At 43.3% G+C, this 26,838-nt stretch overlaps 1 protein-coding gene across 1 annotated transcript in view; it reads right to left on the bottom strand.

Moving 5' to 3' along the window:
- Positions 1-477: 477 nt before the first annotated feature.
- GNG10 (G protein subunit gamma 10) overlaps positions 478-26,838 on the bottom strand; it is a 30,830-nt gene continuing 4,469 nt past the window's right edge. The window contains exons 2-3 of the mRNA XM_075594108.1: positions 15,064-15,224; positions 478-4,703 (exon numbers count right to left, since the gene is read on the bottom strand). Of these exons, the coding sequence (XP_075450223.1) occupies positions 15,099-15,224 (126 nt within the window). The 3' untranslated portion in view covers positions 478-4,703; positions 15,064-15,098. The remainder of the gene's footprint in view (positions 4,704-15,063; positions 15,225-26,838) is intronic.

Genomic DNA, 26,838 nt, shown 5'->3' on the forward strand with positions numbered 1-26,838 from the left:
GATCATAGTGTGGTCAGAGTAGCTCATCTTGCCTTGTGTAGAAGAGTTTGCAGTAGATCCAGTCCCCAGTCAAACTATAGTCAAACTATATATTCTCACTTAAAAATTATCATTTTGATCACAATGGGACTTTTCATGCAATAGCACGTCATCTGCACTTATCGCACCTTATAGAATAGACCCCATAGCTGCATAAAGCTATAAAAAATAAAACACAATTTCACCCTCAGTCCACACTTCATTTGTTTTCAACACACCTGAAAATGATTAACATTGGCATTTAAAGGAGATAAGACTGCTCATCCCATATGTACATAATATAATGAAAATGAATTGAAACAGGTGCTCAGGGGGGAGAAAGGAACTATATTAACAGTTTTGATCCCAGAAGGATCATAAATCAATTTTAAATAGATCAATTTAAAATAGACGCTTAGACAGCAGTCTGAACCTATGAATGGAAAAGAATACTTACCTTTATAGACTGCATGTTTAGCCACTTCACCATGGGGTTATTTTAATGTATGAATGTTATATATGTGTATTTTAACCAATATTTGAATAAAACTTTATTATTTTTTCCTGATCTTCCCGGTCCCTATAGGTCAATAGACCTAATTACAGTAATTATCTGTTGGACCACTGTAGTCCGCCTATTGAACTCCAACATAGAGTGCTACTAATAGAGGGAACCTTTTCTGATCCTTCTGGGATCAACACTGTTAATAACATTGGCATTGTTAGTTTTGTTACAAGCTTTCCAAACTCTGGTATTGGTTGTTGTGATCTCTGCTTCCTTTTAAACCAGGCAAATAACTTAAACACCCCCTCACATCCAAAGCATACCAACAAAAACATCTTCTGTACATCCGTTTTTATTTTTTTCACAATAAAAGAAAGCAATGGATTATAAATGCTTAGCCCTTTATGCTCTGTTTGTCATAACGGTCTATGTTATTTGCCCAGTTAGAAGAGCATATACAGTAACAACCTATCATTGACACTTTTGACCACACATAGTTTGTGTCTGCTTCCATAGTTCCTCATATAGAAACCTTACAATTGTGATGGCGGATAAAACCATTTGGTAAACCTAGAAATGGCCACACAAGAGAATGTAACGTATTCTGGATGTGGATGGTGAAAGAACTGGGCAGAGGAGACCCATTATGGAGAAGGTTTTAGATGCATTACAACAACATTCAGGGTTAGTTGGTACAGGTGCATAGACAAATATAAACGTTTTAAGGATAATAACTAGGAAAAAATACAGATGACATGTTCTTGATGTAAGTACAGGAAATTTTATGGGCTAAAGCAGTGTTTCCCAACTCCAGTCCTCAGGGAACCCCAACAGGTCAGGTCTTACGACTATCCCTGCTCCAGCACAGGTGGGTCAATCAGCGGCTCAGTCATTTTGACTGAGCCACCTGTTCTGGAGCAGGGATATCCTTAATACCTGACCTGTTGGGGTTCCCTAAGGACTGGAGTTGGGAAACACTGGGCTAAAGTAAATCAAATGGCGCTTATCTACCATCATTTTCTTTATATGTTTCTTTGGCCCCTATGCAATATGCTATGAAGCAGTTATCTCATTAGTGAAGCATTCGTCTCAATCAAGTGAATGGGGCATAAAATGCTTTGGTAACCCAGAAATAACTGTTAGATATTTACATGGGGACTGTACGGGATTTCTTCTATGAACGCAGTTAATGACAGGCAAAGATAAATGCTGTTGAAGCATCAAATGAGGAGGTTTCCTTAAATTAGGCCAATGCTGAATTATAAAAAGAGGCAGAGCTATCAGCAGTTTTTGAAATAAATAAGAAGTTCTTGTAAATAGGAGCACAGTTATTACAATGTTCTACTTGAACTTTGCTCGCTTACAGATGCAGCGGCCATTATTTTAACAAATCACGCGGTGTATACCTCGGAATACCCATGTCATGGCGCAGGATTTCTTTCAACCATAGCGCCTTAAGACGCAGGTGCAGGCGACTGCATAAAATTGCATTTTAGTGTTCTGGCTTTTAAACACCTGAAATTGACACAGTAGCACAGTACTGTACACATTACAATTCATTCATTTCACTGCATTTAATTGCACACATCCATGAAATGTAAACAAAGCAACTGCGATAAACACGTGTGCCTGGGGCGATTGGCTGCGTTCATGCTACGTGGAGTACAGCAGCGCACACAAACTGCGCCGTGATTTGTTAAAATAATGGCTGCTGCATCTGTAAGTAGCCCTGCGTGAGTTCATCTATCTAACTTACCCAGAAACCACAGTGTAGAACTACAAAAGCACATTTCTACTTTAATGGGAAGCTTCAGGAACATACAGCACGAAGATAAAGGTATAGATCAAAACATGGGCAAACCTAGGCCTTATGTCATACAAATGCTTGGATTTCAAGAGTTCTCTTTCATATACTGTCCACGGTTTCCGTAAGAGCCATTTGCTCTTGTCCTGGAAACATGTCCTTCAGACAAGACTTTTGATATGTTTGGTACAGTGAATGGTCAGGCTTCCTTTTGTTTTGCCTTGGTACAAGATATATGTTATACTACAGCAACAAAATGGATAAATGTCTGGTTTTGGTAATATTTTTTACAGTGGTTTTATATATCTAAGCCTAAATTAGTAATGTGGGAACACTAAGCAAAGCTGCAAGATGGGGACTGCGAGAGTGAACCTATTATTCTTAAAGCAGGTCCATCCTACATTTAAGGTAAGCTTCACCCCCTTTTTTTTCTTTTCTTATTTTTAAATGTAAAGCATATGAATGTATAATTCTACATTGTTACCTAAGCTGGCAATCGTTTGGTGCTCGTTATAAATCTGTAAAAATCCTGATTGTGTGCCTAACGAAATGGCCGCCTTCTAACTTTCTGCTGATATGTAACATTATATTACTAAGTGTAACACATTATTGTTACAGCTTTCAGACTAATAGACAGTCTGCTGTTTGGAACACAGCAACAGATCTATCTGTGATACTTTGTTGCCAAAGGACATAGCTCAAAAAGGTTTGTGTCACAGGCAGTTTAAAAAGAGGAAGTAGATATGACTTTCTAAATGTTTTTTTTTAGCAACCAAAGGGATGATCAGTACATTAACAGAAATCATTAAAAATGGCAATAGGAGTTTAAAAAAAATGCAGACAGTATTATCTAATACTACAGAACTCATTTATTAAAAAAAACATATAGGATTTTTCACGTTTTGCTGCTTTAATACATTCATACAGTACCTGAATATATCAGGCACTTGAAAGAGTTGTGTTGTACTAGCCAGTTCTTTTGTAGGTGGTAATATACAGTACAATGAATGAATCAACATATTGAATAGTATCACTCAGTACAAGCAAACAGACTTGGGAATTGTTTTGTTTCCCTTACAGTATATTCTGTCTTTCTATATAAATGCACTCATTCCCTCTTCTTAATTAGCATGTATTATATATACAGTAAATGTAATTACAATATCATGGGGGGGGAGAGAAGTCTCTGCTGTATATTAGTTTTAATTATTAAACTTATCTTACAAAAGTGATTTTAAAAACTGAGGCATCTATATATATTTTTACGTAGTCAATAACCAAGATTTAACCAGTTACCATGTCACTTCTATTAGTTCCATGCGGTCTTATAAGTGGTTGCAGCTAATTGGACACATTTCTACTATAAGCAGCTGTGTTTAAAGAACCAAGGCATTGCAAGCCATAGCACTCAATACATGTGAATGGGAATGCAATAAATAGAACAGGTCCTCTTTATAAGAATTTTTAAAAAAGAAACTACAGGTGTGTGGTTTGATGCGATCATTATGTATTCAGGGAGATGTAGGATGGAACTAGCGCATGGTGTTTTGTGATCACAGGACAATACCAGAAACAGGAGTGATGAGGCCCCGATGGGATTAAAGAGTGCCGCCTAATCGGCAATTTGGCTAAAAGTATCATAGTTCGGGGAATTCATTTTATACATTTTAAAAATGACACATTATGATAGGGAACACCATATCAGTAAATGCCAACCTAAACCTACATCCGTTTGTAAAGCATACTTTACACCCCCCTAATGGGTAACGAAATATAGCAATTTTTTTGGGATGGACACTTTATGGAGAGGGAAGAGTTTGCACACATCTAAGAAAGTAACATTACATGTTGTGAACTTGATATACCGGTCAAATTTAAACAAGATACAAAAAAAAACCACACAGTCTAGAATAAACCAAATCTCTAATTCTATTTGAACCGGTAATGACTTATATTAATATCTTATATTATTGTGTAAAGTAATAGGTGCAAGTATTAATTATTAGTGCCCAAACAAAAGGATGTAAAGCCCTGTACAAAATACTTAATAATAATTTAAAAAAAAGGGGTGAAAACAACATATTGTATGTGGCATGTAATAATAGCACCAAGTGTCAAATACAAAGAATAACATTGTGACAGCTACATCACATTTTGCAATAACTGCCAGAATTATTCAATGTAACATTTACCAAAAGTTTTATAGTAGAAAATTATTTTAAAAAACGTTGGCAAACATATCTGGTGAAGTATTATGGAAAACAACTAATAAATATGTGGAAAACTTTTTCTGGCCACATCATTAGGACTGGCACAGGGAAGGCCGACTCTCTTCATTCCAAGCATGGGGAGAAATCCTCTGGGTGGCATTGTTACCTAAAAAGAAGGAAAGCAAAAGGCATCACTTACAAAATATTTAGCAATGTAATAAGGCCATAGAAATTAGCAGCGTGAAACAAATTGGACGTTTTGATGGGACAGTTTACTACTACAGTATAATGCAAAAAGGGATCTCGCATGTAGTTTGAAGACTTCAACATTTCTTTAGTAACAAGAGGGTTTACAATGCAGTGCAAAGTAAGCTATTAATTAGGGGGATAAAGAGATTTGGCCCAAGATGCCCTGCAAATCAGGCCTGAGAAAGCAGTTTAAAAAAACCCTGTTGAAGCAGGATATGGGTGGCTACATTTGCCACACTGCATTCTGGGATTACACCAAGGAATGTTGGGAAGCTGGAAAAATGTTTCCAGCAAAGTTTAGACTAAAAAGAATGTTTATTTTAATGCATTTAAAAGCGCTTTTTAAAGTGGGGTGGGGAAGATTTTTTTAAATGTTACACTTGGCTGCTAGGTATGTATGTATGTCTTTATTTATATAGCGCCATTAGTGTACATAGCACTTCACAGTAGTAATACACGTGACAATCATAAATAACAGATATGGGGAATAAGTGCTTCAGACATGTTTCTTTATGAGTCTGTCTAAGACAGACTGTCTGAAGAGTGCACTAGACTTTCTTTGGCTGCAAAACAAGGGAGGAATTGAGCATGTTTAATGTTTGCAGCTGCAATGTCAAGCACGTTCTGCAGCGCAACGACTGCAGCAAACCCCTTCACTGCCAGATAGTCCAGCAACGCACTGCTTTGTGCCACACGGCTTGCCGCAGCGGATTATTCATTACTGAGCGATAGCACCCATTGGATGACTATTGCACGAATCGATTGCATGAATAACCTCTATAGGTTTAGGAGTATCCATCCTAGCCAATGTAATATGTGATTATTTGGACACACTTTTTCATACGGTCTGCCCTTATTATTCATAGTTTGTGTTGCCTTTTGTACACTTACCTGTCCATATACTGTATTTTGTATAGAATACGGTGGGCTGACATTAAAACTCTTCAGATACACAGAGGGGTGCAGTGCATTGTAAAACCTCAAAGCAAATTATCCCATCTAGCACAGATTGGATCAACGACTTGCTTGCCACACAGTTTTTCAATGCATTTCAGGCCCTTCTCGTAGCAAAGGGTTAAGGAGAAAAGATGTGCAAACGTTTTAAAATGTGCTTTAAAGCATGTTTTTCACAAATTTCTCTTAAATTTCACGTTGTCAAGAAAGTGAAAGTGCTCACAATTTTCAGCACAATAGGGACCAAGACATGGTATAGATGAAATATGGTACAAAATAGATGAGAAATACAAAGTTATGACTGAAAACACAAAAAAAAAAAAAGCTCAAATACAAAAATACTTACTTCCAAAAGTTTAGTGCCTTCAGCTAAATGGTTAATGCCCCAAAACACCAAATGCAATAGATGCAAAAGCAGCAGAAGCTGAGCACATGAATAAAAACCATATATTCATTTTATTAGATCAGATGAAGACAGACTGATGTTTCGGTCCAACATGGACCTTCATCAGAGCTGAGCTCTGTATCTACAAAATAGATGAGTGAATTGAGTGTAAGGCTGAGTCCCCACTGGCGCTGAGCGCGCTCATGCTTAGAGCATGAGCGCCGGGTGTCCTGCAACTTGCGGGCGCGGGGGGGAGGAGGGAGGAGCATTGCGGGCTATTGAGCGAGCTGGAAAGTTTAAAAAATGTGTTTACTAAAGCGCCAAGCGTGTGTGCCCGTGCATTTGCGCACGCGCGCATTGCGTGAGCGGGAACATGCATATATATATGCATGTAACCGCGCCAAGCTCAGCGAGCTCAGCGCCAGCGGGGACTCAGCCTTAGGCAAAAACTGGGGGACAGGAATCCCTGAACAAAAGAGCTGAAATTTGTAGTGGTGTATCAGGACTGGGAGTCTTACAGAGACAGTAAGAGTATATGTCTAGGTTTAGTAACAAGCAAATGCATCTGGAGGAGTGAAACTAAATGCTATATTGAAAAGGTGTATGTGTGTACACATACACACCTTGATATATGATGGTAAAACATACAAATTATATGGTAGGGTAACTGCCAGGACCACACACCTTCTCTTGTGTGGTCCCAGAAGCGTTGTGGGCAATGCTAATAATGTCTATTATTTACAGTTTGCAAGCTTTGAATTCTAACACATTTTAAAGATGCAATCCTACCCAAAATCAACTTAGATCTTAACAGATAACAGGAGTTCCCAGCTAAAAGTAATACGCTGCCCTTTTTCCAAAAAGCATCTTAAAATCTCCTCACTTATCAATTTAAATTTGTACGGATTGCCAAAACATCAGCGAGATCCTATGGATGCTATTCTCCCAGAATTCACGATCCTACGTGAGGACAGTGACATCAGTCTGGAATGAAAGCTTCATTTGATTCTGTCTGCCATGTTCTATCCCACGCAGAGTTTCAGAGCGGTCTAGGACATTTCAGCGTCATCTCACAGCCACAGGGTACAGGTAGCCGCCGGCCGTTTCACGCGAAGGTAAGTCCCTAGCCTTAACCGCTAAAAACACTTCGCCCATTACCCCTCACACCTAACCATTAACCCATTACCCTAAAACACTTAACCCCCTACCCTAACCCCCAATCAGACCACTTACCCTAAAACCCTTAAAGTTAACCCCAAATACTAACACTAAACCCTCTAACCACATACCTTCGTGGTGAAATGGCCGGCGGCTTCCTGTCCCCTGCGGCTGATCGGCTGTGGCAAGATGGCCACGCAGAAAGGTCCCATTCCATTCCAGTGTGTGCCGAGCACATGTGTTCTAAGAGAAACTTCTTTGCGTTCTGTCACTGCAATTGTATTTTGATTGTTATGATTTTGATTGAATGAAAGACTTTATACTATTAAATCTTTTATTTTTATTTATTTTTTTCTTTTTCAGCAGAAATATTCGCAGTATCAGTTGGAATACATGATACAATTGATGATAACTAAAGTAAGATACATATATTTTGGATTGTAAAGTATCTAAATGCCATTACTCAAAAGTGTTTCATTCAATCAAAGTACAATTTCAGTGACAAAACGCAAAGGAAGTTGACTTAGGACGCGCGTGCTCGGCACACACCCTTCTTTCTTTTTTTTTTTATAATCATTACAGTGGCTATATTATATTCATTCTTTTTCACCATTATTTATTATAAATGGTAGATTTTTAAATGTTTTGCTATTTGCACTTCTATATTTGTACCCACTGGGAATTCCTGTAATAACACTGTACCTTTTGTTTATTTATGTGTACACACACAAAAGGGGGGTGGGGAGGGGGGGTAGCTGTGTCCCCTCTGTGCATGTGCGGTCTGCGCCGGGCATGCACAGACGGCAACGGACACTACTGCACATGTGCGGATGCCAACGGACAATACTGCGCATGTGTGGATGTCGACGGACACAATGCACATGCGCAGATGCCAACGGACAGTACAGCGCATGCGTGGATGGCAACAGACACAGACGGTGCCGAGCACTATTGCGCATGCGCTAGCAGCAACATCACTTCCGTTACATACTTTCGTCTCCAAGAAGGAGATTTGTGCCAGGTACCAGCAAAGAAGTTTCACTTCAAAAAGTTCAAGAAAGTTTAGGAGTGGCTTCCAGAAATGTACTGGGACGCCCTTACTAAAGGCGAGGGGAAAGAATTAGGTGAATTGCATTTTCCAATAGCATTCAAGCACCTCTAGTATAGAATCCTAGCATACAAACAAGGCCGCTCTGAAAGATGAAAGCAGAGAGAGGAGCAATGGTTGAACGAGCTTAGACATAATAATATAAAGTGATTTGTCAACGATCACACTCTGAGCCTTATTTTATATGCTGTGAAGCAGCTTCCCAGTGATGGAGTAAATTTTAGTCCCATTCATTTGAACTCATTGATTTTCTCCAGCACTGGGAAGCTGCTTCACCGCTTATTGAATAGGGGCCAGAGTCAAGATGAGTGGCTGAACTCACATGCTTGTGTGTACTAGACCAACATCTTAACCACTTCATCATCTCCAAATAAGGTCGTCTGTGAAGTCAAAACAACTGAGGTTGGTTAGACAAAACATATCCAACATTTACATGAACAGAATTTGATATCAACATTGCTACAAGAATAAAAGACAGGAATCAATCTGGTCAATATTGTGCAGTGACATACCCAGTATTATGCGATTACATAATCATGTAGCATGTCACTTTAGTATAACAAACATGATTTTCTCTTCTGCCAAGTGTATAATAATAATACCTGTTTAAAAATATATCTCTGACCTCATGGTGTTGTCTTACATAGCTTTTTTTCTTTCCCATGAAATCTGACTACCGACAAAACAAACTGCACCAGATATTTAAAAGAATACGGTTCAATAGAAAACATTGTGACATTTTGCTTGGATAAATAGGATTGTGTTTTTTGCCCTGATTTTGCAGCTAGAAGACTGGGAGATATGTATCTGTAACCCCTCCTTGCCCGGCTGATACTAAAAGGAGAGTCCAAACTACAGTAAGTGAGGTACAGCTGCAGCCACCGGTATTCGACCAAGTCACGATCCCAAATCACGGCCAATTCCCCAAACACTCCGCGAGATGGTCCACAGCAGACTAATGGGGGTCCCTGCTGTGTGAATCCTACCGGGTTCTACCTGTCTGTAAGAGACGTGCAGTCAGATATAGACTGAATCAGTCACTCTACCTGCGCGCCTCTAACAGACGATCGCAGGGTTTTATTTTAATATTACAGTTATGGGGTGCCGGTATCCACGTTTAAATTCACCAGCGTCACGGTGCCAGGTAGCTTCCCAGGGAGGTACAAATGGCTTCCAAGGGAGGTACAAATCACCTTCCCTTGCCCACGGTTAAGGGGAACTGCGCTTCTATAGCTTCAATGATCTGGAGTCACTACCAGGTACTTTCCAAGACTCTGTATAGGGGTGCACTTCTATCCAGCACCTATCATCCATACACTGACCTACTGTAGAAGTCTTCACTGTAACAACCTCGTGTGCATATGCCAAGCGTTGGCATTAGAGCAACTCTAGCTGTGACAGTTCCCAGGAACCCTAGTTTAAGGATCCCTTGTCTTGAACTGTCACGCACGTCATTCTTGAAGGATAGATAGCAGCTATGGCATCTTCATAATATATTACAGGCCCTTTGTAGCTGGGGGGACACTTCTCTAACTGCAAAAAAAACAAAAGGTGAATGGACATTGTTCATTCAAAGTTACACATTAAGGACATACTAATAACACCATAAAATAAACACAGTGAGACTCTTCTCCTTTTGTGTCCTCCAGGATCCTGGGGTCTGGAAGCTTCTACAGTTCCTTTTATACCCCTGAGTGATGTCACTATCCTGCCCCTACAACTGGGCAAGATGCAGACATCCTTAACCAATAGGATCTACCTTTAGCAGGTGCTAGTTCCAGCAAGTTCTGGAACTAAGGATGGGGCTGGTCACCCGACAGGGACTATTCTGGCAACATATATTGGTTACCTGAAATATGTTATTTAAATAAGCTACATGGAATTAGTTACATTTAGCTGGGGCTATTCCTATACATTAACCTGTTAATGCCCTATTAACCCCTTCAGTGGACAATAGTAATCCCACTAGGAGGGTCACATCTATATAGCTCGTGATCTTCCAGGTATTGCGGGTGCAAGCCTCTCTTCTCCAAGTTGCCCCAATAAATGTTCTGATTACATCCTCCCATCTTACTTTTGGTCATTGTCGTGGTGTTTTAATCTCTCTTGGAATCCAGTCCAGTACCATCTTTGTCCAATTATGGTTATTTCTTCTTGCGATATTATGGCGCACTGCCATTTTAATTTCTCCACCCTTGTGATGTCAGAGACTTATTTGGTTTCAACCCCATTCATTATTTTACCTGTCGCTTCGGGTAATACCCAGCATACATCTCTCCATACTTTTTTGCGTTGTTTGAAGCTTCTAAATTATCGACAATTAGGGTCCAAGTTTCATATCCATACATGAGCACAGGCAGAATTCAATGACACAAAGCTGCCAAAGTCCTAGATAGTTTGGTCTGTGGCAGCTAGAGGCCAAACTCTTTGCTGAACACAGATGTTAAGATATATACCAAAGTCCTCGCTATCAGACCCAACCCATCCTACATACAATCATTCCTCCAGACCAATTAGGGTTCATTATTAAAATCGACAAGCGGGGGATATCATGTGAAGGTTGATAGATATCATACAGTTTACACAAGTGAAAAATATCCCAATGACTCTGTTAGTAGTAGATGCAGAAAAAGGCCTAACTGGGATTATATGTTTGCAACACTGCTTAAATTTGGAGTAGGTCCTAGACTTTTATAGGGAATAAAAGCCCTATACACCCGCCCTTCTGTGGCTATCAAGGTTAACAGTATGACACCTGGTTATTTTCATATAGCCAACAGGACTAGACAGAGTTGTCCCTTATCTCCCTTGCTTTTTGCACTCTCAATGGAACCACTTGGTAACCTTATCCACCCTAAACTGAATATTTCTGGATGTCAAATAGGACAAAAGGAATATAAGCCATCACTGTATGCAGGGGGGTGGGAGGGGTGCAGAAGTTGGGCTAGATTGCTAGGGAAAGGCTTAACTTCTGGCACCGACCGGGACACGGGCACCCAGGCTGGTGGGGGGTCTTGCATGAGGGCCCTGTGACAATATGGGGTAGTCAGTCTTCATAATAAAAGGTAAAGCCCGACTGGTTACCCCTGAAAACCGTGGGTCCCTGGCAGCTAAGTAGCACCATAAGCTAGGGACACTAATGTATATGAAAAACCTGATCTGTTGTGTGGTTCACCTGTCCCCCTTCCCCAGTGTTTACATTTTGTGTAGGAGTTTAGGGGACAAAGTTACCGGTAGTCCCGTAATTCTTCCCGACGTGCAGCCATGATTTGCTGGTACATGAAGTGAATTACACTGGGGCTACACAATGTCCCCCAGGGTCCTGGTTTTCGAGCCCAAGTATTCCAGACCCATTTCTCCCACACTTGGGTTCCCCAAGAGATATCTGTTTAATAAAACAGTGTGTTATGTTTTATACAGTATGTATTGATGTCTATACAGTCAGCCCAGGCATCTACATAGGTGCCGGGATGTCTGCATAGACATCGTAGATCAAAGGGAAGAAGGCATGTTAGGAGGTGAGAAAACAGTTTGGTGAACGGGGGAAGGGCGGAGTACTAGGTCCGGAGAACAAGGGCATCCCACTGGGGCACCTTTTGGACTGCCAGACTTGGTAGAGCCTGCCCAGCGGGTGGCAATGGGTTGGCTGGGAGAAGAAGCTGCAGGTAGGCGCGTTTCCCATTGGCCGATTCATATTTCCCGCTCACCCGGCTTTTCGAGCCAGCTTTTCAAAGTTGCTCTGTTGCGAATAGCAGAGCAACCAGCTTTACTTTTGAAGCTAGGAAAGCCTGCCTAGCTGAGATTAAGTCAGACGAGGACCACGTTCTGAAAATAGAACGTAGTGGTCGCGGTTGGGTATTCTTCCCAAAAAGAGTACCACGTAGCCCGGGACGAGGTCCTGGTCAAGGTAAGTCTTCCGAAGCAGGCGCCCTGCAACTATTTGAGGCTAGTTATAAACCCCAGACCCCCAGTAAGTGTGTATTCTTTCTGTACTTTCAATTTGGCCCAGTATCCGAAGAGGAGATTACACAAGCGCTCCTCAAATTAAAACTAAGCAGCCAATGTGGACCTGACTTACTACAATCTAGGTTCCTAAGACTTGGTGCCCCAGCAATTGCCAAACCAATTGCTTCCATAGTCAACTCTATCCTGTCTGCAGGCCATATCCCTAAGACCTGGAAAACTGCTAGAGTTGTCCCAATCTACAAAAGTGGGGACAAAAACACTGTCTCAAACTACAGGCCAATCTCCCTTCTCCCAATCCTATCCAAAGTCATGGGAAAATGTGTCCACTCGCAACTAAGCGATTACTATACCAAGACAAATTTCCCTAGCCAATTCCAAATTGCTAAAAGTTTGCAATGAGATCCAGTGTGGAATGGAACGTGGTCAACTCACTGGTGCAATATTCCTAGATTTTGCAAAGGCTTTTGATACTGTTGATCATGCTATCCTGCTTAACAAACTCCAGAGCTCTGGAATAGGGAAGCATGCTTTAAACTGGTTTCAGTCCTACCTATCAAGTAGATCCCAACATGTGTCCATCTCAGGCTCTAACTCCAACCCCCTGGATATCACCTGTGGCGTCCCGCAAAGCTCTGTTCTGGGGCCCCTACTCTTCTCAGTGTTCATCAATGATCTTCCCACAGCTTGTAAGGAAGCTTCAATACACATGTATGCAGATGACACAACCTTATATGCACACAGCCATAGCCTCTCTGACCTTCAACACATACTTCAGTCTGACTTTTTGAGACTCGAAAACTGGATTTCCCAAAACAAATTGTTTTTAAACACTGACAAGACTGTAACAATGGTATTTGGGACCAAGACTAAATTTTTAAAGCTTCCAGTGACTGAGCTCCAGATCAGAACCAACGCTAACACCACCCTAACTCCTGCTACTAGTTTTAAATACCTGGGCATATGGTTTGACTCCCACTTAACATTCGGAATGCACATTGATGCCCTGACATCCAAAACCTATGCCAAACTAGGTGTACTTTACAGGAACAAATCCTCCCTAAGCCTGTTGGACAGAAAGCGTATTGCACAGCAGATGCTAATGATCGACTATGGAGACATAGTATATGGCTCGGCACCCTAAACCCACCTTGGCAAACTTGACACCCTCTACAATTCAATTTGTCGTTTCATTCTCCAATGCAACTACAACACACATCACTGCGAAATGCTCAAAGAACTAGATTGGTCATCACTCGAGTCTAGGCGCAAAGTTCACCTTTCCCATCTTGCCTTGAAATACTTTCTGGGCAAGCTACCCACCTATCTGAGCAATCTCCTCACCACTACCACATGCAGCACTTATAATCGGAGATCTGACTCCAAAAGACTGTTCATGGTCCCAAGGCTCAACAAAGTATCCGGCCACTCCTCCTTCTCTTACCGTGCACCCCAAAACTGGAACAACCTACCGGAGACTCTCACATCCACCACCAGTTTAAGTTCTTTCAAAACTAAGGCTGTCTCACATTTTAATCTGGTCTGTAACTGTTACATACGCCTATAATATATATTATCTCTAACTGTGCATGCAATGTATTGTATATAATGTATACCCTGTTCATTTATGTAACTGTATTTGTAACCATGTATTATTTGTCATATTAACTATGTCCAGGACATACTTGAAAACGAGAGGTAACTCTCAATGTATTACTTCCTGGTAAAACATTTTATAAATAAATATTCATTGTGTGTATGTGGGTTTCACCCAAATAAACGTCATTTTATTCCACTACCTTGTTTTGCGTAGTGAATGATCCCCGAAGGTAAAAAGTGTCAAAAGTGCTGGACTTGTGTGACAGGCTTCACACCAAACAAAGGCTCCAGCAGCCAGACATGGAAGTTGGGCTCGACATCTGGCCATGCCCAACTTTCCATGCCGGTCAGCCAGGCTCCCCCTTTCCCCCCCCTAAAAAAAATAATATATATTTGGACTGACCACGTATCCTGCCCCCTTGAAAGAGCGTGGCCCATTTCTGTTTGACAGATTGTAAATGCTGCTAATTTTTGGGCTGTTAAATTGACAAAAATGTGAAGGAAAAAAATAATGCAAAAGTAGCTGTTTTGTCTATGACATTACTGTAGATATCAAAATGTTACAATATGTGGCACGTGGCACACTGATCAAGTTATGAGTTTACAAAAGAAAAATCAATATTTTAGTACCACTGCACAACTTTGCTCAGCATCAGTGGATCTTAAATAATTCTCCCATTATGCAACCAAAGCGCTGCTATTTTCTGCTATATACCTGGTAGCATATTTCCCAAGTATATAAGCCAAAAGCAGAAATCATTCAAGTGATTTTCATACTGTATTAGTGAATATATCCCTTTGTGTGTCTATCAAATCTTATCCAATATGATCAAATGTTTCCCTGCTGCTCAAGCATTATTTATTCCAAACATTTAGGTAGCTTATGTCCAGATATCCTTATAACGTGATATGAGGCATCATCAGAACCCCATTTGTATGATTATCACTTCTGCTTTTCTGCACCCCTGTAGAAGTTCTAACAATAAATACATCAGAAACAGTAGCTAAAGTAATACCCAATAAAAGGGCAAGTCCCAGACTGTGGTTATATTCCAGCCATCAACATATTTAGACTTGCGCTGGTTCTAGAACTTTGCATTTAAAACTCACGTTGGTCATTGATCCAGCACAGTCAGTAGTTAACATCAGAGCAGCACACAGGACCTTGGCTCCCGGAATGGGTTACTTCCAGCAGGCATTCCAACCAGCAGGGCGTCCTTACAGGCATTCTGCATGCAGTACTGCTGAAGCTCTGCTGCGGCTTGGGAGACCTGCAAAGAACCACATACAGCAATATGATCATCACCATATATTCACTATGCACCAACACATTTCACAGAGCAGTAAATTGGAATTGAAAGACACTAATAATATCCATCTAATAATTTGTGTGGGACATCTGTCAACCAGAGAAGTAGCAGACTTCATTGTCCCGTCTTCTGCATTATGGTGGACTATGTTGTGACACCCTGCACCAACAGTGAATCCTACGGAAACTCTGATGTTGTGTGATTTAACAAGATATACTGTCTTGTGTTATCGCGAGTTTTGTGTCGGTCAAAACAAGCTCCGATTCTTACATCAAAAACATGTATTTTATAATGGTTAGCATAAAATGAAAATCCAACGCATTTCGCTATAGCTTCAGAGGTGCAGATCATCTGCACCCCTGATGAAGCTCTAGCAAAATGCATAGGGTGAACGTGTGAGAGCCCAGCTGCAGGCTTAGCCAGTATCCCATCTGATCAATCCAAGCGAGAGGAGATTTTCCACCATGTGATGCAGAAGTGGATTGTAGACTGTGTACACGCCAGAGAAAACACACCGGAGCAAGAAAGGAGCGAGAAAGACGCACCTCCACCACAGCTTAGAGTCTGATGTACTCTTAACCGCGCTATACTATCTTCAAATTTGTGAGCACTCCCTGCATTTGTTTTTCATATATTTTTTATTAAAGTTTTCTTTCTGCAACTTTCCTTCACATAAGTCCTAATACATGGGAGATCGAGTAACACTTATAGGAAGAAAAGACATCCCATATTTTGAGTGGTCTGTTTCTGCTCTACTTCTAGTCCAATGCCCAAAAAACAGCAATCTTGCGAGTTCCCTCAACGGAGTGGGACATTCCTTGTTTCTCAACCACATTACACTATAGGTTCAGTTTTTTCTGGACAAATCATTTTCTCCCTGGGTGAGAGAGTGGACCTCAGCTGCAGGCACAGATGAGATTTATACTATTGTCACTTGTTTGTATATGCATCAGTAATTTTGTTGCACAGCTTTATATCTTTCCTAACAGTGCCTAAAAGGAGCTGGAAATTAGTTGTGTAACAAAGCACAAGGTGGAAACCCAACATGACATTTCAGGATCATTCATTTATCAAACACTGGTGCATACCCCAGATTAAATAGTTCCCAGCAAGACAAAAATAGAAAAATCTTGGCACTTCAAACTGTCGGAAATAGAACTCTGTAGTCAAAATTAGTCAAATGTTAAACATTATGCTTGTCATTAATATTGTGTTAAACTAAATTCAATGTCTGATGCCAGAAAATACTTCATCTACTAAAAACGTATCCAATTCAGTGAAGGGAATAAAACTATTGCTTTCAAAATCATGCCTATCCTCCTCGGCTTAATATTCTGGTCTATAAAGCAGCTGCACCCCACCTGTCAGATTTAACCCCCCTTTGTTGGTTGTAACAGGATGGAAACCAGTGGGTCATTACAGCTGTAACACTATTTTCAGCTCCGGGGACCCCCTGGTCCCTGAAGGTTCATTCTCCGACTTCATATCAGAACTTCCAGGGAAGGTCCTCGTCCGTTGCGGCTTTCTATTGGTCTGTGGGATTGCGGACCAGAAAGGCCCAACGCTACCATTACCGGGAAGTATCTCAGGAACCAGAGGTTAGCCGTAGCAGAAATTAACACGTTTCAGCTCTGGGTGACCCTTTGCTTCTCAGCCTGCTGATACAAATACATTTAAAAAAAAAAAAGAAGGTTGGGCTGGGTGCTGGAAATAGCTTTTAAATGTTTGACGTCAATAGGCCTTTCCATAATTTCCCACCGTATTGGCGGTATTGGAGCCTACAGGATAATTCCCATTATTCATAACTGTTAGCATTTTGTAATTAAAAAGAAAAAACAGTTTTTAGCTGAAGGGCAGAGTTGCAAGTATGGCAATGGGACAGAATTTTCAGCATATTTTCTACTTTCAAATGTAATTGACGTAGAAATGCCCTCAGCTATGTACTTGAATATTCTAAAGCAAGGTGTGTGGGTTTAGTAATTATATGAAGTGAATTCTTTCCTCTGCATAATCTTGTCATACGGAAAAATGAGAGGGGTAAACGGGGGATTGTGTTAGCACAGTTCTGCCGTCTGAAAAGCCAAATCATCACTCTCATACATAGGAGGGCAAGGAAATCCATTCCCTATTATGGAAACAAGTACGGTATAACACATTGCACAGAACAAATATCCCTTGCTTTGTAGAGCGTTACTGTCCCCTCCGGAAGTACAGGGGTTAATAAAGCCCCCAACTAACATCAGTGTACGCACTATTGAAGAGTTTCCGTGGAGTGAGGGATATTGATTGGCAACTTTGGGTGTGCAGGCCTTGTACACTAGTATCCCTCACTCCAAGGGGGTGACGGCTGTTCAACACTTTTTGACGGTTAATTATCAATTACCCCATACACAAATTGATTTTATTTTAAAATCTATTGAGTTTATTTTAAACTCACAATTAATTTATGTTTGATTCTGTTTATTTCTTGCAAAAAACTTTTGCCCCATCATTTGCCAATTTATACATGGGGCAGTGGGAGTCGGTTTTTGGGAGTCTGTTTTTGTGGTCGGTGTGCTGAAGCTGTGGAGGAGGTACATAGATGATATTTTGATCATCTGGGGCCGTAGTGAATCCTCGTACCTGAACTTTGTGTCGACCCTAAATAATAATGATTATAATCTAAAATTTAGTGGTATGAACAGTATCCCAACTGTTCAATTTTTGGACCTTGAAATATTCATCGCTGAAGGTGTGATTCAAACCAAAACACACTTTAAAGACACAAATTTAAAAACTCGTATCTGTACCCCACCAGCTGCCATGATCCTAAATGGATAAAGAATCTCTCTTATAATCAGTTTTTGAGATGAAAAAGAAATAGTACCATTGAAGAAAATCTCAATATACAAACTCATTTTTTTAGGGAAAGATGCCTCCAAAAAGATTATAAAGCCAGCTGCTCCTCCTTCTCTTACCATGCACCCCAAAACTGGAACAATCTACCGGAGACTCTCACAACCACCACCAGTCTTAAGTTCTTTCAAAACTAAGGCTGTCTGACATTTTAATCTGGTCTGTAACTGTTACATACGCCCATAATATATATTATCTCTAACTGTGCACGCAATGTCTTGTATATAATGTATACCCTGATCACTTAAGTAACTGTACTTGTACCATGTATTATTTGTCATCTTAACTCTGTGACCAGGACAGACTTGAAAACGAGAGGTAACTCAATGTATTACTTCCTGGTAAAACATTTTATAAATAACGAGTCTTTACTCAATTCATCAATTGAGAAAGTCAAAAAAGAAAGACGTTCCTCATTGTTACAGTACAAGAAAAAAATCTAATAATATGAAAAGATGTAAAAGGAGGAGTGGAGTTAAGCAAAACAATGCCAGCCTTCATTACACAATTCAATAGCACGCATGGTTCAATTAAAAAAGACCATGTGTAAACACTGGGGGATATTAAAACTAGACCCCATTTTGGGGCCATTAATAAAATCAAAACCTGATATTGTTTTTAGGAAGGCCCAAAATTTGAAGGGAATTCTAGCGCCCAGTCAAGTCAAAACTGTAAAGAAAGTGCCTATGGATATTAAAACCCGAGTAGGTATTGTTGGGAATTATAAATGCAGGAAGTGCAAGGCATGCAACCATATGAAAACTGAAAAACAGGTTGTTCCATCAGCAACACAAAAGAAATATCCTATTCGTAAATTTCATCAATTGCCTTACAACTCACGTTGTATATGTGTTACAGTGTAAATCTATATATATAAGACTGAAATAATGTTTGTGTGTGTATTTGTGCCCCCTGTGATTGGCTGGCGGATGGCCACAGCTCATTGGCCGGCGGGGTGGGCTGACGTCACAGCAGGGCGTGATAGTCACACCACCCACACCCGGCAGCCGCGCCTAACCTCAACCCGCCACCCTTCAGCACGAGCAGCATACCGCCTCACCTCAACCCGCCGCCTCTCACACCCTACACTCACCCGCCTCATATCGGCGCCGGCTCCCGCGGGAGCACCGGGGACATGAGGGAGGGGAACGAGTGGCGGCTCATGCATCACCCGCCGTCGCACTGCCTCCCGACTCACCGCCTCACCCGAGGGAGCACCAGGGACCGGGTGCCGGCTCCCGCATCATCCGCCGCCTCACATAGCCGCACTGCCTCCCGACTCACCTTACCCGCGTGAGCTCCGGTGGGGGGGGGGGGGAACAAGCACCGGGGGGTGATGCAGGGGGGGGGACTGTGATGTCAGGTACAGGGAGGGGGGAGTGATGTGGGGTGCAAGGGGGGAAGAGACTGATGTGAGGTGCAGGGGGGGGAGAGAGACTGATGTGAGGTGCAGGGGGGAGAGGAGAGACTGATATGAGGTGCAGGGGGGAGAGTGATGCGAGGTGCAAGGGGGAGAGTGATGTGAGGTGCAGGGGGGAGAGTTATGTGAGGTGCAGGGGGGAGAGACTGATGTGAGGTGCAGGGGGGAGAGTGATGTGAGGTGCAGGGGGGAGAGACTGATGTGAGGTGCAGGGGGGAGAGACTGATGTGGGGTGCAGGGGGGAGAGACTGATGTGGGGTGCAGGGGGGCTGGAGAGTGATGTGGGGTGCAGGGGGGGCTGGAGAGTGATGTGGGGTGCAGGGGGGGATGGAGAGTGACGTGGGGTGCAGGGGGGATGGAGAGTGATGTGCAGGGAGGGGAGACCGCAGCTGTGAAGGAGGGGGGGGGAATGGAGCTGTGAAGATGGGGGGGAAGTGTAATTATAGATTGATGAGAGGAGCTTAAGAGTCCACCCAGAAGGTGGGCCTATCCTGTTTAGGATTGTTGGTATAAAAAGCTTGCATTTGTGATTAAGAATTCGTTTTTTTACAAACGTGGGTGTTAAGTGCCTATTTTCTTTAGTAAACAGGGACCAAAGACTCTGTAAATTACATTTTTGATAATTCTTTGGTTGTAGCAGCGGTTAAAGATATATAGTGATGGCTTGAGATGAGATACTCATTTAAGGGAACTTGGCAGGTACTGTCACTCAAGTGCAGCTCCAGTGAGTGGGGAAAACCCAGGAGTAGGGCAGGTTAGTAGCCAAAGGTGGCATGGCTACATAATCTAAAACATTTAATTGTCTTCGGTTTAGCAAATGGCTGAACTAGCTGGCAGTTAGCTTGCTCCTACAACACAAACAGAATCAATAGCTGCCAAACATAGGAGAGAAATGTTCAATAAATAGTCATGCATTAGGCAGGGCGCCAATGCCTGAAGGCTGCTTTTTGGAGACAATTAAAGAATGGTGTCACTGTAAGAAAGGGAGCCACAGTGAGAGAGGGAAATGGTGTGATCACAATGTGATACGGGAACAGTGATGCTTATTATTTTTATGTTAAATTCACTTGCGACTTGCAATTATAATTCTGCCGTTTTACACACTTTGCAGAAACAAATGTGAATAAAAGGAATTTAAAAAAACAAAAACAAAATGAGTGTGAACAATAAATACTATTGTAGATGCAAGTTTATTTATTTATTTTTTTACCAGAAACGGAATGCAGAGCGCACTTACTGTAGGAATACATTTGAAATCTAAGGGCTTATTTTACATCAGACAAAGCGACCAATCGGGACGTTTTTTCAGATGAAATTCCCCAGTGGGAAAAATTTAAATAAGTGTCAGAAAAGTGTTCGAGCGTGTGCAAGGATGGGTCCCTTAAAAGGTGGTGGGCCCTGATGCAGCTGACCCGGCTGCAGATAATACGGTAACTCAGTCACGGTGTCATATATAGGAAAAACTATCTATATCTTGTGCAGTTTTCATTTGTGTAGATGAAACTTTTGAGAACCGAAGGCGCGGCGTCGCCAGAATGCCACAGCCCCCTCTGGCACATTGCCGCCGTTCCTCGGGAGAGATCACACGATCAAGACAGAAGGAGAAGGTCTCATCTTCCATTACTTGTCCGATCTGGAGAACTAAAACGCAATGTCCCTTAGCACGGGGGAGATTTTCTAGGGTGGGGGCAGGGTACTTAGAAGCCCTGAGCTTTTCCCGAAGGCATTTAAATTAAATGCCGGCGAATTGCGCAAGGCCTCTTACCTTGTCTCCGGTTGCTATTGCAACGTGATGTCACGTGACCCTGCAGCGTCATTTGACCTCAGAGACAAGGTAAGGCAGGGGGCACGAGCAGGCGGGAGAGCAGGCACAGGGGTGCAGGGGGAAACGTTTGTGCCCCCCTGCGCTTGCTCAATGAGGCCCCTGGAGTGCCTGAGCTCATGACATGATTAGCTACAGATGTAGTACTCATTTAGCGCGTTGCGTTGCCACACCATTTATTTAAGCCCTCTCCCGCCTTAAACCTTTCTCACCGACTGCCCCACACCTCTGGAATGCCCTTCCCCGCAATACCCGAAGAGCACCCTCTCTATCCACCTTTAAGACCCACCTTAAGACACATTTGCTTAAAGAAGCATATGAGTAGCATCGTGGCTAATGCTATACACGATGCATAAAGCTTTTCCCACTGCAGATACAATTACCAGAACGCCCTCCTACTGTCTCCATACGTTCCCCTACCTACCAATGAGACTGTAAGCTCCTCGGAGCAGGGACTCCTCTTCCTAAATGTTACATTTATGTCTGAAGCGCTTATTCGCATGACCTGTTATTTGTATTATTTGTTAGTGATAGCAACGATAGTAAATTAAAGCTACAAACATTGATAGCACAAAAGTATAAAGATGACAAATTGCAGGACAAACATTTTAGTAAAATTGGGTGGTGTACAGTACAGGTACTAATGAATAGTACCAGGCAGCTAAACTGATATTGGCACAGTATAAATGTGTAACGAGTTTCCCCTACCCCCCCCAATCACAGATAGAGTGTGGGGTGCAAGGGAACATACGATGTTACCATAGGTGTGGTGCATTACCTGTTGGCTCGCAGGAGGGCTGAGCTTCCGCCACGGGTAACCTGGGGCAATTATACTAGGGGTACTCACAACGATGCAGCGCCTCCACCTGCGATGGCTCCCACCAGAGGGGGAGTGGTTCCTCGCAGGACAAACACAATAATCACATACACAATGGGGTATAATAACTAATACTATTTACTCAGGAACATAAGATAACACACATCACATCATAATACCAACTTGACTGGTGTCCCTCTCTAGAGGAGACACTTACTGCGACGTCCCGCAGGACGCTTTCCCAACACCAGGTCCCACCCAGTGTCCAAAGAACCCCACCCAATGTCCCACACTCTTGCAGAGAGAACTTGGGTGACTGCGCAGTCACAGTTACACTAAGGGCCCGTTGGTGCACTTAGAACTGTAGATACCTGCCGAGCACTCCAGTGCTCGGATCAGCAACGCTTCACAAAGGGTCAGACGTGTGATGAATCCGTCTGATCCTCCAACCGAACTCCTGGCACGCGGACCGCCGAGGGCGATCCCACCCTGGAAACAGTCTCTGTGGACCCCAACGTGGGTCCGAACTCCGTCACTGGAACCGCAGCATACGCTGAGTCCCTAACTAACACTTGACACTACCGTGACAGGTACCCTAACCTAGGGCCTGTCCCTGTAGTACCACAAAAAGGAGAGTGAGAGCCTATCTGGGACCTAAGGGGTTAATAGTCTGCTCTGCTCCTCTAACTCTTCCCAGTCCTGACTCCCACTAACAACTGACTAACCTGAGTGACAGGGTCCCTTACTCTAGGGCAGTCCCTGGCAACACTCACTATCATGGGGTAACTCAGAGCTATCTTGGGCCAAGGGGGTGCTGGCCTAGTACAGGGAGTCCCTCTCTCCTGTACCCTACCTCCTTCCCTCGTCTGCTCCTTTCTCTAACTGACTCGTAGCTGCCAGCCTGCCAAATGTATCCACTTCTCCTCCTGGCAGGCCTACAGCCCTATTGGCTCCTATGAGGCACCTGGTGCCTCCCTAGATAAGCCCTATGGGAATTGTAGTCCCTGGGCGCCTGCAATAACATTGCGGCCGCGTGCGCGCCTTCCCTCTGCCTGCACTAACCCCTAATGGCCGCCGCAACATCTCCCTACCTGTCCCTACTCTCGCGCGACTCTCCTGGCTTGCTCCTACACTCGCGCGATCACTGCGCATGCGCGAGTGGCTGGGTAATGGCGGCACACTCTCTGCCGGCCGCCGGGACCTTAGAGACGCGACCGCGGCCTTAGCAACGGCACGATTGCGTCCCCGGCAACCGGCCTGCTCGCGGAGGCAGAGCACTGCTCCCTGCAACGGCCCCCACCCTTGGGATGGCCATCGGGTCGGTCGCTGGCCTCCGGCAGTACCCGACATCGCTCCTGGCCACGGAGGCTCCCGGGGGGGTCGCAGGGGGCATAGGGTGACCTGGCTACAAATGTATACACATAAGTGTATCAATACACGTATAGACACTAGTATATAGTGGAATGGAACCTTAAGCTTACTTCTAACTTATAGTTAGTGGTCCCTCATTAGTACTCTAAATAGAATGTACCTGGTAGCGCTCCCCAAGGTATCACAACAGTGTGAGCAGATATACCGATGTGTACCAAGGTGATATGAAATTCTGCTAAAGGCACAGAGAGCACGAATATCGGAGTATGCACTATACCCTACAGCTGGTCGAATCAGTACCGGCATATAGTAAAGATATACAGTCTAGCTACATAAGAGCATGCACATAAGAATATTGGGTAGGTACACACACACTACAATAACCTCCATGCCCCCCACACAAACTACAATAAACCCCCCCAAACACGCACACTGCAATAGCCCCCTTAAGATGAGGAGTGAGAGAGGGAGGCCTGACTGAGAGGATGAGGAGCATGGAGGAAGGGGAGCGGAGGGGGTCTCTGACTGGACGTCTGAGGAGTGGAGGTCGGACCGAGCAGCTGTTGAAGCATCTGATAATATAAATATGCGTAAACGCAGGCGAGTAACTTGGTGTTTTTGCACCCGGGGCAAGTTTCATCAACTGCACCCCACAGCACACTGACAGACACTGAATCACAAATAGCACACTGACAGAGCAAACTGTAGCTGACAAATTTACACACAGCAGACTGACAGACAGCGACAGACAGTGACAGACTGAAACACACAAATAATGTCACGATGGACCCAGCTTATTACGACTTTTAATTACCGGGATCATTGATTGAGCAAGCAGAGAGAAAAATAAATTGCGTTTATTCACCTAATGAACGTACACAACTATGTTACACAAAAATACAGTAAAAAGAAAACTACAGGAAACTGGGATAACAAAACTAATCTTTCTAGTTGCAAACACACAGCAAAATATTCCTGGCCACTTTTCCTTCCTGTGGCCTCTTGCTGTTGAATTCGGGGTCCCTTAGCCTCTGAGAAATGTAGGCGATTTACTCAGAGCTGGAACTTATCCAATGGGACTGAATCTCAGGTGAATCACACAAGATGGAACTGTTGGACTCATGAAAAACTTAGATGGATCTCTTAGAACTGATTAATCTTGAGCGGGGTTCAAATCTGTGATGGTGATAAAACTCCTCTTCACCCCCACCCTCTCCTTCTTAATGTTACAGCAGAGAACAATTTCCCCATGGCCTGCACCAGCTTATAATACCAGCTGGCCAAACCCCTTTTGCTCAATGACAGAATATCTGGTTCTGGTCAAAATATCCCCCAGTTGCTGGTCAGCAGTTTAACCCCTTTGAAGCTCTAACATTTTGTATACATCCTGGAGGGCCTCTCCCGAGGGTCCCTTATAAGCTAGCCTTCGGTTATGCTTACTTGCCCCCTGGAATGGTGGGTCATAAACTAGCCTCATTCCTGGCACACATTAGAAAAATACTTTTAAACCTTTAAAACACTGCAAATCTGCTCAGCTTCATAACCTTAGTGTGAGCACCTTCCTGAACCCCTACTCTAGGCTCAGGATACCTGGGCATGTACAGTATGTGGGTACCTCTGCTATACTGGGGAGCCACTTGCTATACTAAGAACTCCGTGTATACCTGCAGATATCTTTTAACCTCTTCATACCCATTTTTACCTTTTCCTGCACTGTGCTGAAGCAGGGCGTCCCAGCACCTCTGGAAACGGTAAAACACAAACGGCAATTGTTTCATATTTTGCACACAGTCACAGTAATGCATACACAATGCCCGGGCCCAAGAGCTGACACTCTAGGACCCCAAAACACGAGTCAGGGGTAACAAGTGGCTTGATCTTTATTATAAGCCTGGTTCTCCCTTCCCCCGCCTCAAATACACACAGCATACCTTCCACACAGCACATAGTAACGCCTCCCCCTGATGTCATGGAGAGCAGGTGCAGGCAGAGTTCTGCAGCACTCCGCCTCAGTTTCTCCCCCCCACCTGTCAGCGGCCCGCACCGGGGCCCCCAAAAGCATGGGGGGCGGAGCCCGGGCTATAGCTGCGCCCCTGGTCTATACATGTGTAACACCCCATCCCTCCTCCTAAGGGACATTTGGCTGATACGGGTGTTATGGTGCTAACCTGTTAGGCTTACAAGAGGCCTGAGCCTCCGCGCTTGGGAGCCTGGGGTGGCTGGTGCAGCACCTCCACCCGTGGAGGATCCCAGCGTTGGTGAGATTGGCCCTCAAAGGAACAAATATACCTCAAATAACCACAATCCAAACAATGTATATGCAACACACTTTACTATGATCCCATAGTACTCCCTGCAATACAATTTTTATTGTGTATACAATCTCCAGTAGGTAACAATCCAATTGTTCCCCCAAAGTACGGAGGGTGCCCTGGGCAGCTAGAACCTGGTGTCCGGCAGAACAATCACACCCAAAGATATATCTGAGGGCAGCGCTACCCTCCCTGTGTGGTGTTGGTGCACGTGTGTACCTTCCTAGGTTTCAAGTCCCTTACTATTGGCCAGCCTTTCAATACTCTACTACGGTGTAGGGGAAACTAGCTGGGGCCTACTGGTAACGGGTCTGGCCTTGTCCAGGGGGCTTGACTAGTTCCCCGGACACTACCTCTTCCTTTGCCAGCTCCGTCAGGACTGAGCACGCCGCCTCCAGTCCGGGGAGGAAATCCTGAATGACAGGACCTCATCTTCCTGCAGCACCAACCTCAAGATGGCCACTGCCTTACACACAGTCCATATGTATGTGGCTGCGCCAACCACAATATGGCCGACAGAGCTCACTCAAACTCTCCCACGCAATGGGACCATTGCCATGGAGGAGGCAAGGGAGGGTATTGTTACACTTATGTATATACATTTAAACTGTGCCAATATCAGTTTTGCTACCTGGTACTATTCACTAGGACCTGTACACCATCCAAATTTTACTAAAATGTTTGTCCTGCACTCTCGTCTATTTAATATTGTGGTAATAAAGTTTGTAGATTTAATTTACTATCATCCCTATCAGTAATAGGTTGTTGTGCACCACCAAAAGGGATATCTTTTGGAGCACACTCTTGTGCTTCCTCCATGTGACGGTGAGGGGGTAACCAGGCCATCAATAAAGGTATGCATGGCTGGTTACCTCTGAGCCATATTTGGGGTTTTAGAGAGTGTCAGCTCTTGAACCTGTCTGTTATACAATCATATG

Source organism: Ascaphus truei, chromosome 1, assembly GCF_040206685.1.
Source record: "Ascaphus truei isolate aAscTru1 chromosome 1, aAscTru1.hap1, whole genome shotgun sequence".
Taxonomy (NCBI): domain Eukaryota; kingdom Metazoa; phylum Chordata; class Amphibia; order Anura; family Ascaphidae; genus Ascaphus; species Ascaphus truei.